This window comes from Calidris pugnax, unplaced genomic scaffold, assembly GCF_001431845.1.
Source record: "Calidris pugnax isolate Ruff unplaced genomic scaffold, ASM143184v1 scaffold189, whole genome shotgun sequence".
Classification (NCBI taxonomy): domain Eukaryota; kingdom Metazoa; phylum Chordata; class Aves; order Charadriiformes; family Scolopacidae; genus Calidris; species Calidris pugnax.
Window position 1 is genome coordinate 597,973 of NW_015091069.1, and position 18,009 is coordinate 615,981.

General features: G+C 37.9%; 1 protein-coding gene across 1 annotated transcript in view; it reads left to right on the forward strand.

Moving 5' to 3' along the window:
• Positions 1-6: 6 nt before the first annotated feature.
• Positions 7-18,009, forward strand: part of ASUN (asunder spermatogenesis regulator) — a 29,874-nt gene continuing 11,871 nt past the window's right edge. Inside the window, exons 1-14 of the mRNA XM_014957038.1 lie at positions 7-350; positions 1,762-1,993; positions 3,597-3,671; positions 4,503-4,705; positions 4,971-5,051; positions 6,252-6,342; positions 8,245-8,373; positions 10,032-10,116; positions 10,507-10,596; positions 11,593-11,682; positions 13,582-13,760; positions 14,589-14,759; positions 15,697-15,851; positions 16,926-17,156. Coding sequence (XP_014812524.1) covers positions 1,769-1,993; positions 3,597-3,671; positions 4,503-4,705; positions 4,971-5,051; positions 6,252-6,342; positions 8,245-8,373; positions 10,032-10,116; positions 10,507-10,596; positions 11,593-11,682; positions 13,582-13,760; positions 14,589-14,759; positions 15,697-15,851; positions 16,926-17,156 — 1,805 coding nt within the window. The 5' untranslated portion in view covers positions 7-350; positions 1,762-1,768. The remainder of the gene's footprint in view (positions 351-1,761; positions 1,994-3,596; positions 3,672-4,502; positions 4,706-4,970; positions 5,052-6,251; positions 6,343-8,244; positions 8,374-10,031; positions 10,117-10,506; positions 10,597-11,592; positions 11,683-13,581; positions 13,761-14,588; positions 14,760-15,696; positions 15,852-16,925; positions 17,157-18,009) is intronic.

Consider the following 18,009-nt stretch of genomic DNA (forward strand, 5'->3'; position numbering starts at 1 on the left):
CCCCCCGCCAGCGCTGGGGGAGCCACTCTGCCAGCGGCGTAAGTGGCCGCGCGGGGGTCCCGCGGCCTCAGGGGTGGGCGGAGCGGGGGGGGCTTCGGCCGCTTCTCCCACCCCCGCGGGCGCCGGGCGCGGAGGCAGGAGCTGGGCCCCGCGCTCCCCGCGGAGCCGGCGGCGGAGGAGGAAGCGGGCGGAGGGCTATGGAGGTCACCCGGCCGGAGGCGCCCGCGCCAGACCCCGTCTAGAGCGGCCCGTGGGCCTCATCCCTCCTCCGCCGAGCGAGCCCGCGGCCGGGCCCGCGCGCGGCGAGGAGCGGGACCGGGACTTCTGCACCAGAGGAGGAGCCGGCCCAGGTAAGAGGCGCTTCCCTCCCCCTGACCCCGGCCTCCGGGCGGGCGGGGACTGACCTCGCCTCCTCCGGGCCCTGCCGGTCGTCCCTGCGGCCCTCCCCGGCCCCCTCTCTCCAGTCTCCGCCAGGCTAGAGATGGGATGCAGGGTCCTGGGCCGGGCCCCCGGCGCTGGGCTGGCCCTGGCCCGGCCTTGGCCCCGGCCGAAGGGGGTGTAGCGTGTGTGTGCACCCCGGCAAGGCCTGCGGGACCCGTCCCCCAGAGCGGGGTGCTGCCCGCGGGCTGACTCCTGTCAGTCCTCCTTAGTTTAATATTTTCGGTTTTTTTCCTTTTTTTTTTTTTTTTTTTTTTAAATAAGCTCGTCATGTATTTTTTTGGCTTTGTGTGTTCTGCAGTTCAGCCGCGTTTGTGTGAATGAAGTCGACTTTTCGACTAGAAACGTTATGGGTTTCCATAACGCTCCCATGGGTTTCTAGAAGTCGAATAAGTTTGAGGAGGAGCGTTTGGTCTGAGATTAGTGGTCTCAGCAGCACTAGTCTAAGGCTCATTTTCCTATGTAGTCTGGGTCTGCAAGTTTTGATGTCCCCCCTAACACAAGGATTTCACGTTATAGCTGCTTCAAAAGTATTTCTTTCAGTCATGTAGTAGGAGAGGAAAAGCCAGTCTGTCCATGTCAAAGAGAAAAACACATCATGCTTCATTGCAGAGTCCTCCAGCTTCATAGTTGGGGAGATTGCAAGGTGCTCTCCTATGAGTGTTGCTGGATAAGAAACATTGACATTATAATTTCAGAGGTGGTGTGTCTGTCAGTGAGAGATCAAAGTACAGATGCAAATACTGATTTAAAAATAGAAAGATGTACCTAGCAAAGTGAAGGCTGAAAATCTACTTAAAAGTCTGATATTTGTGCTACTTCAAGGTTTCTATAGCCTAATCTTAAATTATTTTTTCCCATATTGCTTATTTTAGGAAATAAGCTTCAAATAAGAACCAGTTTCTGTACTTTTTTTTCTTAAAAGTTTCTTTTGTTAAGGAAAATGGACAGGGTAATACTGTGCAACATTGTTGCCTTTTCAACACTATACTTTCACATTTCCTATATTCTTTTCATCCTGAGAAAACATCGTTTCTTCTAATTGGATATCTAGTATACTAAATACATGGACTAGTAAGTACTCTAGAGGATATTTGTCTCTGTGTAAAATAGATTCTTAAAATGGAAATTCTGGTAGTTTTTTAGAAAGGTGACAGTTTTGTAGGAGCTAATGTATTCAATATGTAATCTAAATGCTGTAAGAGGTAACTTCTTTAAAACTCGTGTATTGTAGTTAGATAGTTTTATGCTATATAAATTGCACAGTAATCTTGTGACTTTTTTTTTTTTTTCCTTTCTGATTTTACTATCTGTTTCTTTTAGGAAGAAAATGAAAATCTTTTCTGAGTCTCATAAAACTGTTTTCGTTGTGGATCACTGCCCTTATATGGCAGAATCCTGCAGACAACATGTTGAATTTGATATGTTAGTAAAGAATCGAACCCAAGGAATTATACCTCTAGCACCCATATCAAAATCACTGTGGACGTGTTCAGTGGAATCATCCATGGAGTACTGTAGAATAATGTATGATATTTTCCCTTTCAAGAAACTGGTAAGTTCTCCTGGCCATACTGCATATGATTCTTGATAGTGTAAGGAATATTTTCCCATTTTAATGAAGTCTCATTAGCTGGTGGTTAAATCACAAGATAATGTATTAGATAAAAATGTCTTTGTGCTGTTGATACATTTGATAGCTGTTTAGATCGGTCAGACCTTTCCTTGTATTCATGTCACTGTGACTCAGTGCAAAACGTGAGGACAGGTGCTTGAAGGTAACTTACTGATTTATTATTGTGTTCTCCTAATGTATAAGTTTATAAAATCTTGAGTGAGGTATTGCTTCAAATCAAGTTTTGTTTCTAAACACTCTTGGTAGCACTTTGTAAGGTTTTTGGTGTCAACTTTGAAGGAAGATTTAGGGTCACCCTGAAGCTACTGGTTTGAAAAAGTGGGAGAGCTTGGTGGCTCCTTGTGTGGAAAAATAAATGCTTGGTAGGTTCTGTAATGTTGTATGATAAATTAAGGTAACCCCTGTTTTTTTGGATCTTTTCTCCTTGTTGCGTAAACCATAGTGCAATGTTCTAAAGGTTAGTTATCCTTAAAAATAAAAAAGGAAGTGAAACAACTTTGTGGCAGTGATATGGGTATATAGTAGTGGTGGTGGAATAGCAGCTGTGTCAGAGAGCAGCAGAGGCTGAGCACTAACAAATACCTCCAGTAGTTCAGTGGTTTGATGCAGCACTGTCTTGATGGATTGCACGTCCTGCTTCTCAGGCAGTGAATGTTTAAATTAATCTCTAGTTTAGAGCATTTAATATACAGTCCAGTCCCATTATGGGATTATATCAAGTGTGTGCTTAGTGGATTTGAATTGGCTGAACTGGAGCTCGTGTGGTATGAGAAACAGAAATTGAGATGGAAGGTATACTTCCTCTTGATTTTTTTTTTTTTTTTTTTTTAAACCACCCCATTTTCATGGGATATCCTGGTTTTGTTTACTTGAGAAACATCCCTATAGTGATGGACAGGACAGGACAGTAAATTAAATATGTCTTTTGCTATGTGTTAGATCTTAGGCATGCTTGTTGGCCGTGCTGCCATATAAGCAGTGTCATGCTCTAAAAGTTATTTCAGGACCTAGTGAAGAAGGTCCCAATCAACCATTTTTTTTTTTTTTTTTTTTTGGTCATCTTTAGAACATATTTTGCTTTGTGGTATTTATTAAATCTTGCTAGATATTTAACCCTGTGATCGACTTTGACAATCTTTGGAGAATGATTTGCAAAATTGCAGTATTAGAATTTACTTGAGTTTGTAGCTATTCTACTGAAAATACTACCTAATTATTGAAATACTTTGTAATATCCTGCAATGCTATTTTTGCGTAGGGATTGATTTAGTGGCTTAAAAATATAAATAGAGTAAGAAGTTGTTAATCATAACGTTACTAAAGGGGTAACTGAATATAGCAGGAGTGGATGCTCTTTTTTTTTGGCGTGTGTCTTATTTTTAGTTTGGCTTGTCATTGCATGTATCTCCAGAGTATCAGAAGAAAGAGCTGTAATTCATGTTTGGATTTGGGGAAGTAGCCATAATGGCTGTTGTCTATATGACTGGCTGTTATCTTACGTGTGCTTTTTTGATTCTTTTAGGTGAATTTCATTGTGAGTGATTCTGGGGCTCATGTCTTGAATTCTTGGACTCAAGAAGATCAGAACTTGCAGGAGGTATGTTTTGGAACTGTTCTTTTGTTCTTTAACTAGTTTAATTGAGGAATAAATAGCAGCTTCTTACTATGTTCCATATGAAATAACTTTGGTTAGTTAAAATGTGGATCTGGTCTGAAATTATTGCATAATGAAATTTTAAGTAGCCTGTGAGGCTGGAGTGTTCTATAGGCAGCTTTACATAATCTGACTTGGTAGCTTTGAGTATAGAGTTATATATTAAAATAAATGTTATGAAGACATTTCTTATTTATTTCTTCTGTAATTTGGTGATACTTGAATTTTAAATTTTGTTGTTTTTTTTTTTTTCTTTACATTTACACATTAGCTAAATAAACCATATAAAAAAAATTGTAAATATTCTCTTTGCTCTTTTTTTCACACTGAATGGGCTTGTCTTCTGAAATAATTACTTTGGGGAGAAATCGAATTGTTTTTTCTTTACATTTACGCATTAGCTAAATAAACCATATAAAAAAAGTTGTAAATATTCTCTTTGCTCTTTTTTTCACACTGAATGGGCTTGTCTTCTGAAATAATTACTTTGGGGAGAAATCGAATTCCCAAATTCTCAGAAAACAAAAGTAGATGGCAACTGATAATGTGGATATAACTTGTTATTATAGCCAGGTATTCTGTCTGTAATAAATGAGAAAATGATGTTCTCAAGGCCTAGTAACAATTAGTTGCTCTGTTTGGTTTTCTGCCAAGAATATTAATTGGCGTGTAGAATAAGTTATAGTGGTGACTTTTCTCTTAACTGGTCATTTTAACAAATGTCTGGAAAGTCACTTTCAATACTAATTTCTTTCATTCTTTCTTTTTAACTAGTTGATGGCAGCGTTGGCAGCTGTTGGGCCACCTAATCCTCGGGCAGATCCGGAGTGCTGCAGCATACTTCATGGGCTGGTTGCAGCAGTTGAAGCACTCTGCAAAATAACAGAATACCAGCATGAGGCTCGAACCATGCTCATGGAGAATGCAGAACGTGTTGGAAACAGGGGGAGAATAATCTGTATTACTAATGCAAAAAGGTATGTACGATAGTGTGCTTCTACCATTTAAGAAAAAGAAGTTATTTTATATATTTTAGAAGTTTTTCATTGGTTGTCGTGAATTAGTGCCCTCAGTAGTTAGCTTTTTTTGTGTTCTGTGTTAGATCATGTCACTTATGGAGGTCTGTTACAGTGACAAACCAAAAATTTCCCACTTGAAATAGGAGAGCATTTAGTGGCGTGTTGCTTTGAACAGGAAGATTGATTATCCTGCTTAAAAAAAAAATACAAATTTTCTTTCTAGTGACAGTCATGTTCGGATGCTTGAGGATTGTGTTCAGGAAACCATTCATGAACATAACAAGCTTGCAGCTAATTCAGATCAGTGAGTATACTTTTTACAAATGTAGTTTCTCTTATTCTGTGCATGCCTGTTATATCCTCTGTGAAATATCAATGTGTTTTTGTCACTTAAAACTTCCTCTACTGAGCTGTTTGAATGAATGCCTGTGTGAAATAGAAGGTGCTGAATCATGATATTGTTGAATTAGAGCTGGTGTATAATCATTAGCTTTTCAGTATCATTCATTACCCTCATAGGACAGGGTTTCTTTAGGTTGTTGCTTTCTACATCTTGCTCCAAAAATATGCCTTGTTGTGTAGTGTATATTTGTAATCACTATTGAATGTGATGCATTTTTTTTCTTGATAGCACTGCATTAATTTTACATTCATCTTCCTTTGACTAAAATAGTTAACTTCTTTGAAACTAATTTTTAATTTCTAAATTATTGTGTTGCCTGACACTTCCCTTGAGATGAAGGAATCTCTTGAAATACAGGTTGCATCTTCTCTGAGAAGTCATTTTCTCACCAAATGTTTTGTCTAATTAAACAGTGAACTGTTGGGCCCAGGGACTGTGTGTTGCCTTGTAAAGCCTATAGTAGGTTGAGATCCTATTCTTGGTTTCTCGTTAGACACTTAAATAGCAGAAGCAGGAGTCTCCTATATTTATCTGCTGCAATTGTGGTTTCATGTATAAAGGATACTGCTCCAGGGAATCAGGTTCTAAGTCCAGTGTGAAGGCAGAAAAGAGATCTCATTCCACTAGGAAGAGATGTGGACAATGTCTCGATCTTCCCAAATTTCCAGATGCATTAGGAGATGAACATGCTATTTGTGTAGTTGTTTTCATGTTCCCTGGAATTCCCTCATTAATACCTGTGCACACACTTGGACACACAAATCCTTGGTAGTGTCAATTTTCAGTCGAATGAAGCTGAACAGATTATACCAGTTAAGGATCTATTCCATTGATATGCTGAAAGAGGAACACAGTGCTGTAGCATCTGAAGAGCTAGAAATGTTATACTTTTTTTTTTTATTCTCATTAAAAACTTGTTTTGAAATATGTGTTTTTCAAAAATCATTACTCTAACCTAGTTTTTACAGAATACTTTCAGAAACAGTATATTGTAATGCATCTTTATGATTCTGTGTTCTGGAAGTCAGGTTAATAATGGGAGAATTGTTCTAATTTCTAATAAACAAACTGTAGGCTAAATAGAATATTTTTATTTTTAAGTCTAATGCAGATTCAGAAATGTGAATTGGTCTTAATCCACACATACCCAGTTGGTGAAGACAGCCTTGTTTCTGATCGTCCTAAAAAAGAGGTAAGGAGCTTAAAACGAGAAAATTTATCCAAGGATGAAGAACCATGTCAGATTCAAAATAGATAGTGCAAATGAAGTATTCAGCAAGAATGTTTGGAGCCTTTGGTCTCTGGTAAGGCATAAGAAAAAGTACAGGTGATAATTCTTTGAAAAGTTTGACAGCCTGCATATTGCCACCTCAAGTTGTAGGCTTTGTTTTCTTGTTTTGTAGTCTTCATGCACATATGGCACCCCCCCCCTTTTTTTTTTTGTTTAATTACTTAAATTTCTTGCATTAATTATTTTTTTTTTTTTTTTTTTTTTGTGAAGTAAACCCATTAGTACCTTAGAATAATACTCTTGGGTGAAAAGGGTATTATATTGTAGGAATGTAGAATATTACCTTAGAATAATAGTCTTGGGTTTGATGAGTTTTTTGAGAAGGAAATGCACCTTTAGGAGCATAGTAGAAAACCATGAGCTGCTTGGTGTGTTGAATAGGTTAGTTGAGTAACTTTCCTGCTATTCAAACATAAGCCACTAGTGAGCACAAGCTCTGTTTTCCCAAATATCTGTTACTGAATGATGTGGATATTGTTCAGCACTACATCTTCTATATTATCGAGGTTAATATGTTAGTATTTTTAGCCTTAAATGCTTTTTACATGAAACCAAAATAAGCTTTTTGTGTATAAATTCTGTTGTTCCAATGTTAGCAAACAGTATGCTTTTTTTCATGAAAAGCATTGGAAATTGTATCTGCTTCCAAGTGAAAGGGTATTATATTGTAGGAATGTAGAATATAAGTTCATCAAATACTAACATATTACATGAAACCAAAATAAGCTTTTTGTGTATAAATTCTGTTGTTCCAATGTTAGCAAACAGTATGCTTTTTTTCATGAAAAGCATTGGAAATTGTATCTGCTTCCAAGTGAAAGGGTATTATATTGTAGGAATGTAGAATATAAGTTCATCAAATACTTGAAGTACCCTACAGGTATTTTTAAAGATTCTTTAATGAAAATGTGCAAGGGTGCATATAAGAAATTATTCTGTATATTAATAACTCAGTTGTTCAGTAACAAGCACGTGTGGTTGGTTGAAACCAAGTACATACAAAATATTTTGTAATATATTCTGCTCTTCATCAGTCTGCTCAGTATTTTAATGTGCTCTATGTAAGAAAAAACACAAGAAAGTCTTATTCTTAATATGAAAGGCATCTACTACTGCATATTGTGCAGAAAGGACTATAATAGCTACCCTTCCTGAGATTCTGTTCTGCAAAACTCTCTCGTAGTTGTGCTAAAACAAATAAAACATGAACAGAAGAGAATAAATTGACTACTGCTTTCCTCTGTAAAATGGTAATCTTTATCACTGGGTGGTTTTTTGTGGGGTTTTTTGTTGTTTTGTTTTTTTTTTTCAAAATCCTAAACCCACTGTCCCTGTTGGCTAGGGTAAAAATCAGATGCATCTTGTGTTTGTTTCTCTTATGTATATACGATGCACTTATGGGTAGGTATATAAAAATTACTTTGTTCCTGTTATTCAGCTGGTAAAAGAGTGAAAAACTAGGCCCAGAGCTGCTATTAAGAGGATTTCTTCTGATGTTGTGATACTAATTCTTCCTATTGACGATTAATCACTCAAGTGTTTTAGCACACTTCTAATCTTTTTGACAGTTTGTAGCAACTGCAGCTGTAACAACTGGCATAACCTACAAAATTCTGTATGAGAAATAATTCTTGCTTCTCGGTTTCCCGTGGTGTGTGTGGGTTTTTTGGGGGGTAGTTTTTCTCCCTAGCCGTATTTAGCAGCATAAATATGCTTATTTTAGAGTTTCAAATGAATAATCCTGTTACATGACACTAGAGCCTAATCTTTTAATGCTATATACTCTGTGTCAATTTATTTTAGCTTTCACCTGTTTTAACCAGTGAAGTGCACAGTGTCCGTGCTGGACGGCATCTGGCTACAAAACTGAATGTTTTAGTACAACAGCACTTTGATCTGGCTTCAACCACAATAACTAACATTCCTATGAAGGTAATATTATACCTGTAACTTTGTGTTAACTAGCTACATCACTACTAAATTTGTTTGAAAATTTTTAATGTTTATTTTATTGAATTTTTACATTGTTTTTCTCTCCATATCATATTTTCTGTTTTATTTTTTATTAGCCCACATTCAATGTCTGTGACCAGGTTAGTAAAAATAAACAAGGGGGAAAAAAAAAAACCTAAAGAAGGATCACAGAACAAAATTTTGTATTGCTTAATCTCTAAGTTTGATGTAGCAATACAAGTGTTATTTCAGTTATGTTTGTATTATTTTATATAAATACTACCTTATTTACCTCAGGTTACTTTGTCTGTGATTCTTTTGTCTTTTTCTAGTTGTGTTTAGATATTCTTGACCCTTGTGCATTATAGTGGCATAGTGAGTCTCTTTTTCCTGTTTCATTATCATGCCCACCCAACATAAAGGTGTTTGTAACTAATAGCTGATTTTTGACAGAAGGTTTTCCAGTAGGTTTTCCTTTGAAGATCCATAAACCAGAAATGGGGGACAAAGGGATATATCTAGTATCTAAGAAAGATATTGAATTAAACATCTTCTTTTCAAAGTTGCTTATGGCCCTTTTTTTAATATATTTTTGTTATCACTACTGGGAGGGAAATAAGTGCAACTAAGAATTTCAAGTATTAAATTTTATTTAATTTTTTGATCAGACAGCAAGAAAGAACAATCGAAATGGAAGTGTCAGTATTCAAACAAATAAAAAGGGCAGGGGCAGATAAACTTTCCTGATTTTAAAAATATCATCAATTTCTAATATTGTCAATCATTACTTGCATCTTTGAAAACTAGCAATATTGTATGGATTTTATAAGTTGGAACATGAAATTAAAAATTATTTTCACAGCCTTAATGAAATTATGACATGGGTTGTGGCATAAATGTGACTTAAGTTTGCAAATACCTTGTCTGTAACTTTCTGACCTGTGTGCTGCTGGTATGCCTCTCCCTTCTGCCTTTGTCCTTATAGTAATAGATTATGTTGGGTTCTCTGTGGTTTTTTTGGTTTTTTGTTGTTTTTTTTTAACTTGGGATAAATTACCAAGGTTACTGTTCTGTTTTTGCTAGTCCTCTGCAGCTGTTCAAAGATGCAGTGGCCTCTTCACAAACATAACTTCTTAAATTATAAACTTGCAGCTGCAAGTACACTTGCTATATGTCTTAAATGAAATTAAGATATAATTAATGGATTCCTGAGATTTTTAGTTAGAAAAAGTAATTGCCAGTCTATTCTGCGGTGACCATTTGTTGCTGCTCAGTAAGTTGTAACTGCTCGTAGCGTTCAATATATCGTAGGCTCCTTGATTCTCAATAATTTAAAGAAAAGTAGAAGCCTATTTTTTACCTATATTTTACACTATGCACCTTGTTATGACACTTGTATGAAGAGGAAACCATAGGGTTTCAAAAAAAGGAAAAAAGGGAAAAGCAGATGACTGCATCTTTAAACAGGCCAGAGAGCAAACAGTTCCTCAACATTGCAATCCTGTTGTTGTCTGATGCACTTTGGAGGTTTTTTGTTTTCTTCTGGAGTGAAAGGTAAATGTAGAATCATTTGTTTATGAAAAGAGAGCCTTATAGCTAAAATAATTATATATTCTTTCTGCCTTTCTCTTTTAAAGGAAGAACAACATGCTAACACATCAGCCAACTACGATGTGGAGCTGCTTCATCACAAAGAGGCACATGTTGACTTTTTAAAGAGTGGTAAGTAGAAATAGTCCTCTCAAAGTTGCTTTTGATCAGCCTGCTGGAAGCACTCACAAAGAAAGATTCCAAGCTTCATATTGATGAAATATGCCTGAAAAATATGCTTTCCGCTATGATTAGCAAATTTTCAGTTATTCCTTAAAACCCAAGAACTTGGTTTGTAATGTTGCCATTGGAGTTTTTATTCATGACTGGCATATTTTGATATAGTGATAAGGATATAGCAGCATAAAACGAGGTCAGATTCATCAGACAAGGTTTCATGTGTGTTGGGGATGTTTGTGTGAGACACTTGAGGCATGTCACCACTTTATTGAAATATAAAAAGTAGATGAGAGACCAGTAGAGCTTTTTTGCTCACATGCTTTTTCTGACTTTATATTGCAGGTGATAATCATGTAGGTGGCAATAGCAGAGAAGGCACATTTAAAGAAACTGTAACATTAAAATGGTGTACTCCTCGAACAAATAGTGTGGGTAGGTAACATGGTATTTTACAAAATTGATATTCTAACTTGTGTTGAACACTGTTCTCTCCGTACAGTGATAAGAATCTGAACGAGGGGGTAATATGCTGCTTGTTAATGCTGTCTTTACCTTTTTACCTTGTAAACCTTGCTGCTGACTACACCCTGCTTTACTAATGGTCATATGATGCTGTCCTGATCTTGGCTAATCAGTGGTTTGTGTAAGAGGTGGGAGGGGTAGTAATGTGTGGTTTGTTTTTTTTTTTTCCTAGTGACTTTTTCAATCTTCTCTTTAAGTATTGTGGAGTTGTTCCTTGACTGTAATGTTCAGGGACTATTTGTCACTCCCACAGGGCCAAGTGTACCTTGTCAGTTCCAAAGTGATTTTTTTTTTTTTTAACATAGCAGCTTTGAGACATTGAATCTTTTTTGGTTTTAATTTTTGTTTCAGGAGGGGCAGAGATCAAAGTACTATCTTTAGTGTAATCTTTAGAGTGCTAAGTGAAAAGCTTAGTAAGGAAACTAACTGTACGTGATGATGTTATCAGTAGACTAGTCCCTCCATATTAACTTTCAAATCTGAGTAAGGGAGAGCTCTCTACCCAAATGTGAGTAAAGGAGAGGAAGTCAGGGAGGATTTGGGGTAACACAGGAACAATCAGCTCATGCAGCCTGTAGACTTTCCTGAAAGTACGTTGACTCTGAGCAAGTCAAAAATATAGATAAGAGAAATAAGAGGAGGCTGACTCCACGGTAAAATAATTCAGGAGATAAAGAACTGGAGGCTCTGCTTGAAATAAGGCTTGGGAATATATTAGGCTCTCAGAGTTGAGGGTACTGGAATGATTGTGAGGAGATGGTGAAAGGAGCAGACTTTGAGAGACAGCTAGACTTCTTAGTTCTTCTGATTGTGGAATAGCTTCCTCTGCCTTTCTTTTATTTTGTGGAATGTTTTTTCTGCATGTGGAACTACACTCTCAATGTTTCTATGCGTTTTATTTTTCAGAATTACACTATTGCACTGGAGCCTACAGAATTTCACCAGTAGATGTAAATAGTAGACCTTCTTCATGCCTTACTAACTTTCTCCTTAATGGTAAATTTGTGTCCTTGGCTCATTATTTCTGTTTTAGTTGTTAATATTGTGAATCGAGCACTTAGCACATTCTGGTTTGTATAGCAGTAAATGTCTATACACTGTAAAAATGTCAAGTTTATTTTAACATGTCATTAATAAGAGAAGAAATTTGTTAAATGTACTCAAAGGCAAAGGGAATGTGTTTTGAAACTTGAAGATGGGAGGAAAGATGTAAAGAACGAGGAAGTATTGAAGGCTGGTAGTTCTTTCTGAATCCAAATGTAGAATACTTTTCACTTTATGGTATTTGCTAGGAAACACTGCTTTCAGTAGGTGATAGTGCACTTGATCCCAATGCTTCCTCCAACTGCTGCAAAATATTAGCAACTTATGTCTATGCCTGACTTTTAGCAGATGTTGGGCAGCCTCAGAAAGTTCTTTTAATTGGGTTAAGGCCAACTAAGTATGTTGGTCAATTGAAGCGGAGTATCTACTGGCATTGGTCAAAAAGCAGATTAGATTTTTGCTTATCTGCAAGATGTTGCTGTGAATAATCTTGCAGTAAGAGGTTGCCATTTAAATGCATGTTAGAAGGTAACCCAAAGCTGTTTGTTCCAAACAAGTAACATGTAGTCAATGTTAATTACATGTGAGGTTTTTTTACAGTTTGCAAACAAAACTGCATTACATTACAAACATCTTTTGATGGGATGTTTTCTTCAGTCAAGTTGTTTGAATGTCTAAGTAAATGTGCTGTGGTTTTATTAAACACTATATTTTTGTGTATTTTCCTCTATTCTGTACTGAAAAAGTACTTTGGTAATAGAAATGGTTAGAACAAAAATTAATAGCATATTTCAGATAACTACTCTCTTCTGATCTTCTATTTTCACTTCCTCATAACAACTTATTTGGAGACTGCTTAGTGTATTTTACTGGAAATAAGACAAAAGCAGTTTTATTTCTCTGTCTGAAAATGGTATGCATTTTAAGCATTAACCAATAGTATTGATTGGTACCTTTATATTCAAGTAGGTTATTTGGTTACTTTTTAGAAGTTGGTTTTAAGGAGAGTTTCTGCAGTAGGGCCAAAGAAGTTTAGTATAAAACATATAACTCAAAACAGCAAGCTGCCCTTATACTATATGCCATTTTAATGCCTTACCAATATGTATTTTTGCTAAGAATAACGCCCTACAGAGTCAGTGATTTATTGGTCGTGGAGAGAGGCTTTTTGATCTTTCTGTGTCAAATTTAAGACAACGTGAAGCCATTCTGTGTAAAGATGTGGAGTAAAGTGTGTTTAAGGGCCGTTTAGATGCGATACTGAGGGATATGGTGTAGGGGAGGACTTTGTAGAGTAGGGGAGATGGTTGGACTTGATGATCCCAAGGGTCTCTTCCAACCTCAATGATTCTATGGTTCTATGATTCTATTTGAAAGGACCTTGTAGAGAGGTTGGTGCTGGTCTCTTCTCACAGGTAATTAACGACAGAACGAGAGGGAACGGCTTCAAGCTCCAACAGGGTAGGTTTAGATTGAACATTAGGAAAGAATTTTTCACCGAAAGAGTGGTCGGGCATTGGAACAGGCTGCCCAGGGAGGGGGTGGAGTCACCATCCCTGGCTGTGTTTAAGGGCCGTTTAGATGCAGTGCTGAGGGACATGGTGTAGGGGAGGACTTTGTAGAGTAGGGGAGATGGTTGGACTCGATGATCCCAAGGGTCTCTTCCAACCTAAATGATTCTGTGATTCTATGAAAACGCAATATTAATGGATTCAGAGTCTTACTGGCTACGTTCACGTTAATGGATTCAGAGTCTTACTGGCTACGTTCAAACCCGTGTTGTGTATGTGTAGTTTGTAATTTAAAATCCCAGCACGCAGTAACTAGTGAAACTGATCTTATTTGCAACAGGTCGTTCTGTTTTGTTGGAACAGCCACGCAAATCTGGCTCTAAAGTAATTAGTCACATGCTCAGTAGCCATGGAGGAGAAATTTTTCTGCATGTATTAAGCAGCTCCCGATCAATTCTAGAAGATCCGCCATCAATTAGTGAAGGGTGTGGTGGAAGAGTAACCGACTACAGGATTACAGTAAGATTCTTTTCTTTCTGATAATTTTTTCTTAAGTTGTTGCTTATCTCAGGCGCCAAGAGATGTAGTGCATTAGGCATTTAAAGGAAATGTTGGCCTGTTTTCTGGAGAGCTGCAGTGGATTGCATGGTCAAACTGTTTTTCTTTCTACTACTGCTACGTATTTAGTTCAAAGTATCTGCTTATTATACCTGCTTCATGGAATCCTTTCCATGTCAAGGCAAGGCAATTCCCACAAGGGATTCCATGCCTCCTTGTGCACTATGAGTATTTACAGTTTGTTCTGATTCTAAAATAACGTTTTTCTTGGCAAGTTTTTTTTTCTGTGGGCTGGATACACGTAAGACTATATCCTGCTAATTGTCAGAAGGGTAGATTGCACGTGAATGATTTGTACAATAAATAGAAAAGATGAAGTTGTCAGCTTTGAACCCTGGATATGGAGTAGAGGATCAGGTAGCATTCGTTTGGGGATTTTTCCTTTATTTTTTCAACACCTCTTTTGTATCTTGTAAGCAAGCAGAAGTGGCTTCCAGAAAAACATAACAAAACTGTCACCATACATGAAATATCTTGCAGATCCAGAAGGCCTCCTCATCAAAAACCTTGCATCAGTTTTTAATCCATGTTTTTATATACCTATTTTTTGTGTTCACGCTGAATAATGTACATCCACAAGATAGAAGCGGGGCTCTTGTTGCTAGGGTCAAATTTAGTGGTGGGGATAATACATGGTTAGTGATAAGCAAGACTATGCTGTTTCATCCGTTCAGTGAAAATTATTTTGTTAGAGAAATGTCTAATTGTATCTTGTTTGGTTATCATTAGGATTTTGGTGAATTTATGAGGGAAAACCGATTAACTCCTTTTCTAGAGCCCAGATATAAGATCGATGGAAGTCTTGAAATTCCACTGGAACGTGCAAAAGATCAGTTAGAGAAACATACTCGTTACTGGCCTATGATTATTTCTCAGACTACCATCTTCAACATGCAAGCTGTAAGTAACCTGGGGTTTGTAACCTTTTATTCTGTTCTAGGTTAACTTTCACCTTGCCACTTCATGAAATATTAACTCTATTTTATCGTAAATCGCTTGCCACAAACCCAGTTTGTTTTCATCTCAAGTACTCTGTTGGAATGGGTCCAGTGGATGGCCACAAAAATGATCAGAGAGCTGGAGCACCTCTCCAGGCTCAACAACCCCAACTTTCTGTCCTCACAGGAGAAGAGAAGGCTCCGGGGAGACCTTATAATGGCCTTCCAGTACCTGAAGGGGGCCTACAGGGAAGATGAGGAGGGACTCTTTATCAGCAAATGTAGTGCTAGGACAAGGGGTAATGGTTTTAAATTGGAAGAGGGGAAGTTTAGATCAGATACTAGGAAGAAATTCTTTCCTGTGAGGGTGGTGAGACACTGGAACAGGTTGCCCAGAGAAGCTGTGGCTGCCCCATCCCTGGAGGGGTTCAAGGCCAGGCTGGATGGGGCTTGGAGCAACCTGGTCTGGTGGGAGGTGTCCCTGCCCAGGGCAGGAGGGTTGGAACTCAATGATCTCTAAGGGCCCTTCCAACTCTAACCATTTAATGATTTAATGTCAATATATTAGTGGAATCCCATCTAAATAGGGTGGAATATTTAACCTGACAGCTACAGTGATGCTGGGTAAAGGAAATGTGCATTTGCTTATACCTGATCAGAGTTATTATTTACTAACTTGAAGATCAGAGGGGCTGTTTTTGTTACATGTTGTTCCGTGGTTCCCTTGCCTTTAATATCTTTCTTCCTATTTCTCTCCTGTGACATACACAGGATCAGAGGGGGTGGTTTTGTTACATGTTGTTCCATGGTTCCCTTGCCTTTAATATCTTTCTTCTTCCTATTTCTCTCCTGTGACATACACAGAATTTCTCGTTGTTGACTTTTGTTTTGTCTTGCAGGTAGTGCCATTAGCCAGTGTGATTGTAAAAGAAGCAATGACTGATGAGGATGTTCTGAATTGTCAAAAAACAATATACAATTTGGTAGACATGGAGAGGAAAAATGATCCGCTGCCAATTTCAACAGTTGGCACCAGAGGAAAGGGTCCAAAAAGGTTACATGGATATCTCTTTTTGTTGATGCTGGACTTTTTTCAGAAATACTCTCTTGACACTGTTTTCATGTTTTCAAATTTTTAAAATTTGGCCAAATGTAATATGTAGTAAACTAAATGCTGTGTGTACACAAAGCAAATGCTGTGAATACTTTGCCTGCGTCATTTAAGGGCTATCACAGGACTGATATTGCTGTATGGTAGGAAAAAGTGTATCATTTTATTACATAAGAATTGTGAGTCTGTTTAAAAAATATGGCAGCATCAAGAGAGGTAAGAGACTGGTATGAGCTAGGACAGTGAGAGTGGAATAACTTCATATTAATAAAATGAATTATAAATTATAAATGAATAATGCTTAAAATTGGGTTATATTAGAATAGTCAAATCCTTTTGAAGCATTTATTTAAAATATGGGCTACTGCTTTAAAACAAGCATAGAATATCCTGGTATCTCAGTCATTGTGATGTGTGCATAGTATTTCCAAGAACTGGCTGAAAAGAAATTCAGCTACAGAAGATTTGCCCACATGACTGGGAGTTATTTACAGTAGCATGGTACAACTCTTTCTAAATTTTTTTTTTATTCAAAGGATGAAATTAATTTGTAATTAATTTGTATGTGAGTACATGAGTGGCTCTCTGCATAGCCTGACGTTGCATAGTTAACAAACGTAATTAATTTGTACGTGAGTACATGAGTGGCTCTCTGCATAGCCTGACGTTGCATAGTTAACAAACACCTGAGAGGATTCAAAAGTCTCTCTTGGCAGTGAGATCTTGTGGCAGTGAAGAATTTGATTTCAGTGGACGTAGCCTGTTTCAATTTAAACTTAACTCTGGGTGTCAATTGGGAAATGTTACTTACAATGTGTTCTCAAGTTGAAAGGATGGAGTAATCCCAGGTGGATAGATTTCCAGTACAAGAGGACAGAGAATCTGTTCAGGATTATTTTGGGGGTTGGGTCGTTTGTTTTTCTGTTTCTTAAGGTCTGTTTTTTAACCTTAATTTATTCAGTGGTTTAATGATCTAGGTAATCCTATATGTAATATGTCCTTTCTGACCTTTCTTAGAGATGAACAGTATCGGATTATGTGGAATGAACTGGAGACCCTTGTACGAGCACACATAAACAACTCTGATAAACACCAGCGAGTCTTGGAATGTTTGATGGCTTGCAGAAGCAAACCCCCAGAAGAAGAGGAGCGCAAGAAACGAGGTAGAAAGAGAGAAGACAAAGAAGACAAGTCGGAGAAGTTGGGCAAAGACTATGAATCGGATAAGCCATGGCAAGAATCAGAAAGGTAAAGTTTCTAAAGTGGATTAAAGCTGTAGCATAATAATTTTTGTCCTGCCCTCCTTTCCAAGGGAGAGTGGCAAGAATCAGAAAGGTAAATTTTCTAAAGTGGATCATTTTTGTCCTGCCCTCCTTTCCAAGGGAGAGGAATCACAGTGAAACAGTTGCAGGTTTCAATTTGATGTATTCATGCTTGTAACCTTGGCTTAATACCAGTGAGTGGATCCCACAGTTTTGTGGGTCAGTCACCATTACCAAGCTTGGGAATTGGGCATTTTATTGTAGTGCCTACTAGTCAGACTTTTCAAACTAAGCTATTTTACAAGCAGTATGGTTCTTGGACAAGTTGTTGACCACTTAGCAGGGCTTTGCAGCTTGAAGAGTTAGATTTTATTGTAACCACATCACCTGTTAGACATTAAATTGCTTTACAGAAATATGAAGCATGACTAAAATCTCAGGACAGGCAGTTATTTTCCTTTGATGAGCTGTAGATAGTTTAGCGTTCAAGTAGATAAACAGTCGAGATTGATTTGACTCTTCTCAAAGAGGGAGAACAAAGGGTGACAAAGCTGGTGAGGGGTCTGGAGAATAAGTCTTATGAGGAGAGGCTGAGGGAGCTGGGGTTATTCAGCCTGGAGAAGAGGAGGCTGAGGGGAGACCTTATTGCTCTCTACAACTCCCTGAAAGGAGGGTGTAGAGAGGTGGGGGTCGGTCTCTTTTCTCAAGTCACAGGCGACAGGACGAGAGGAAATGGCCTCAAGTTGCGCCAGGGGAGGTTCAGGCTGGATATTAGGAAAAATTTTTTCACTGAAAGGGTTCTCAGGCATTGGAATGGGCTGCCCAGGGAGGTGGTTGAG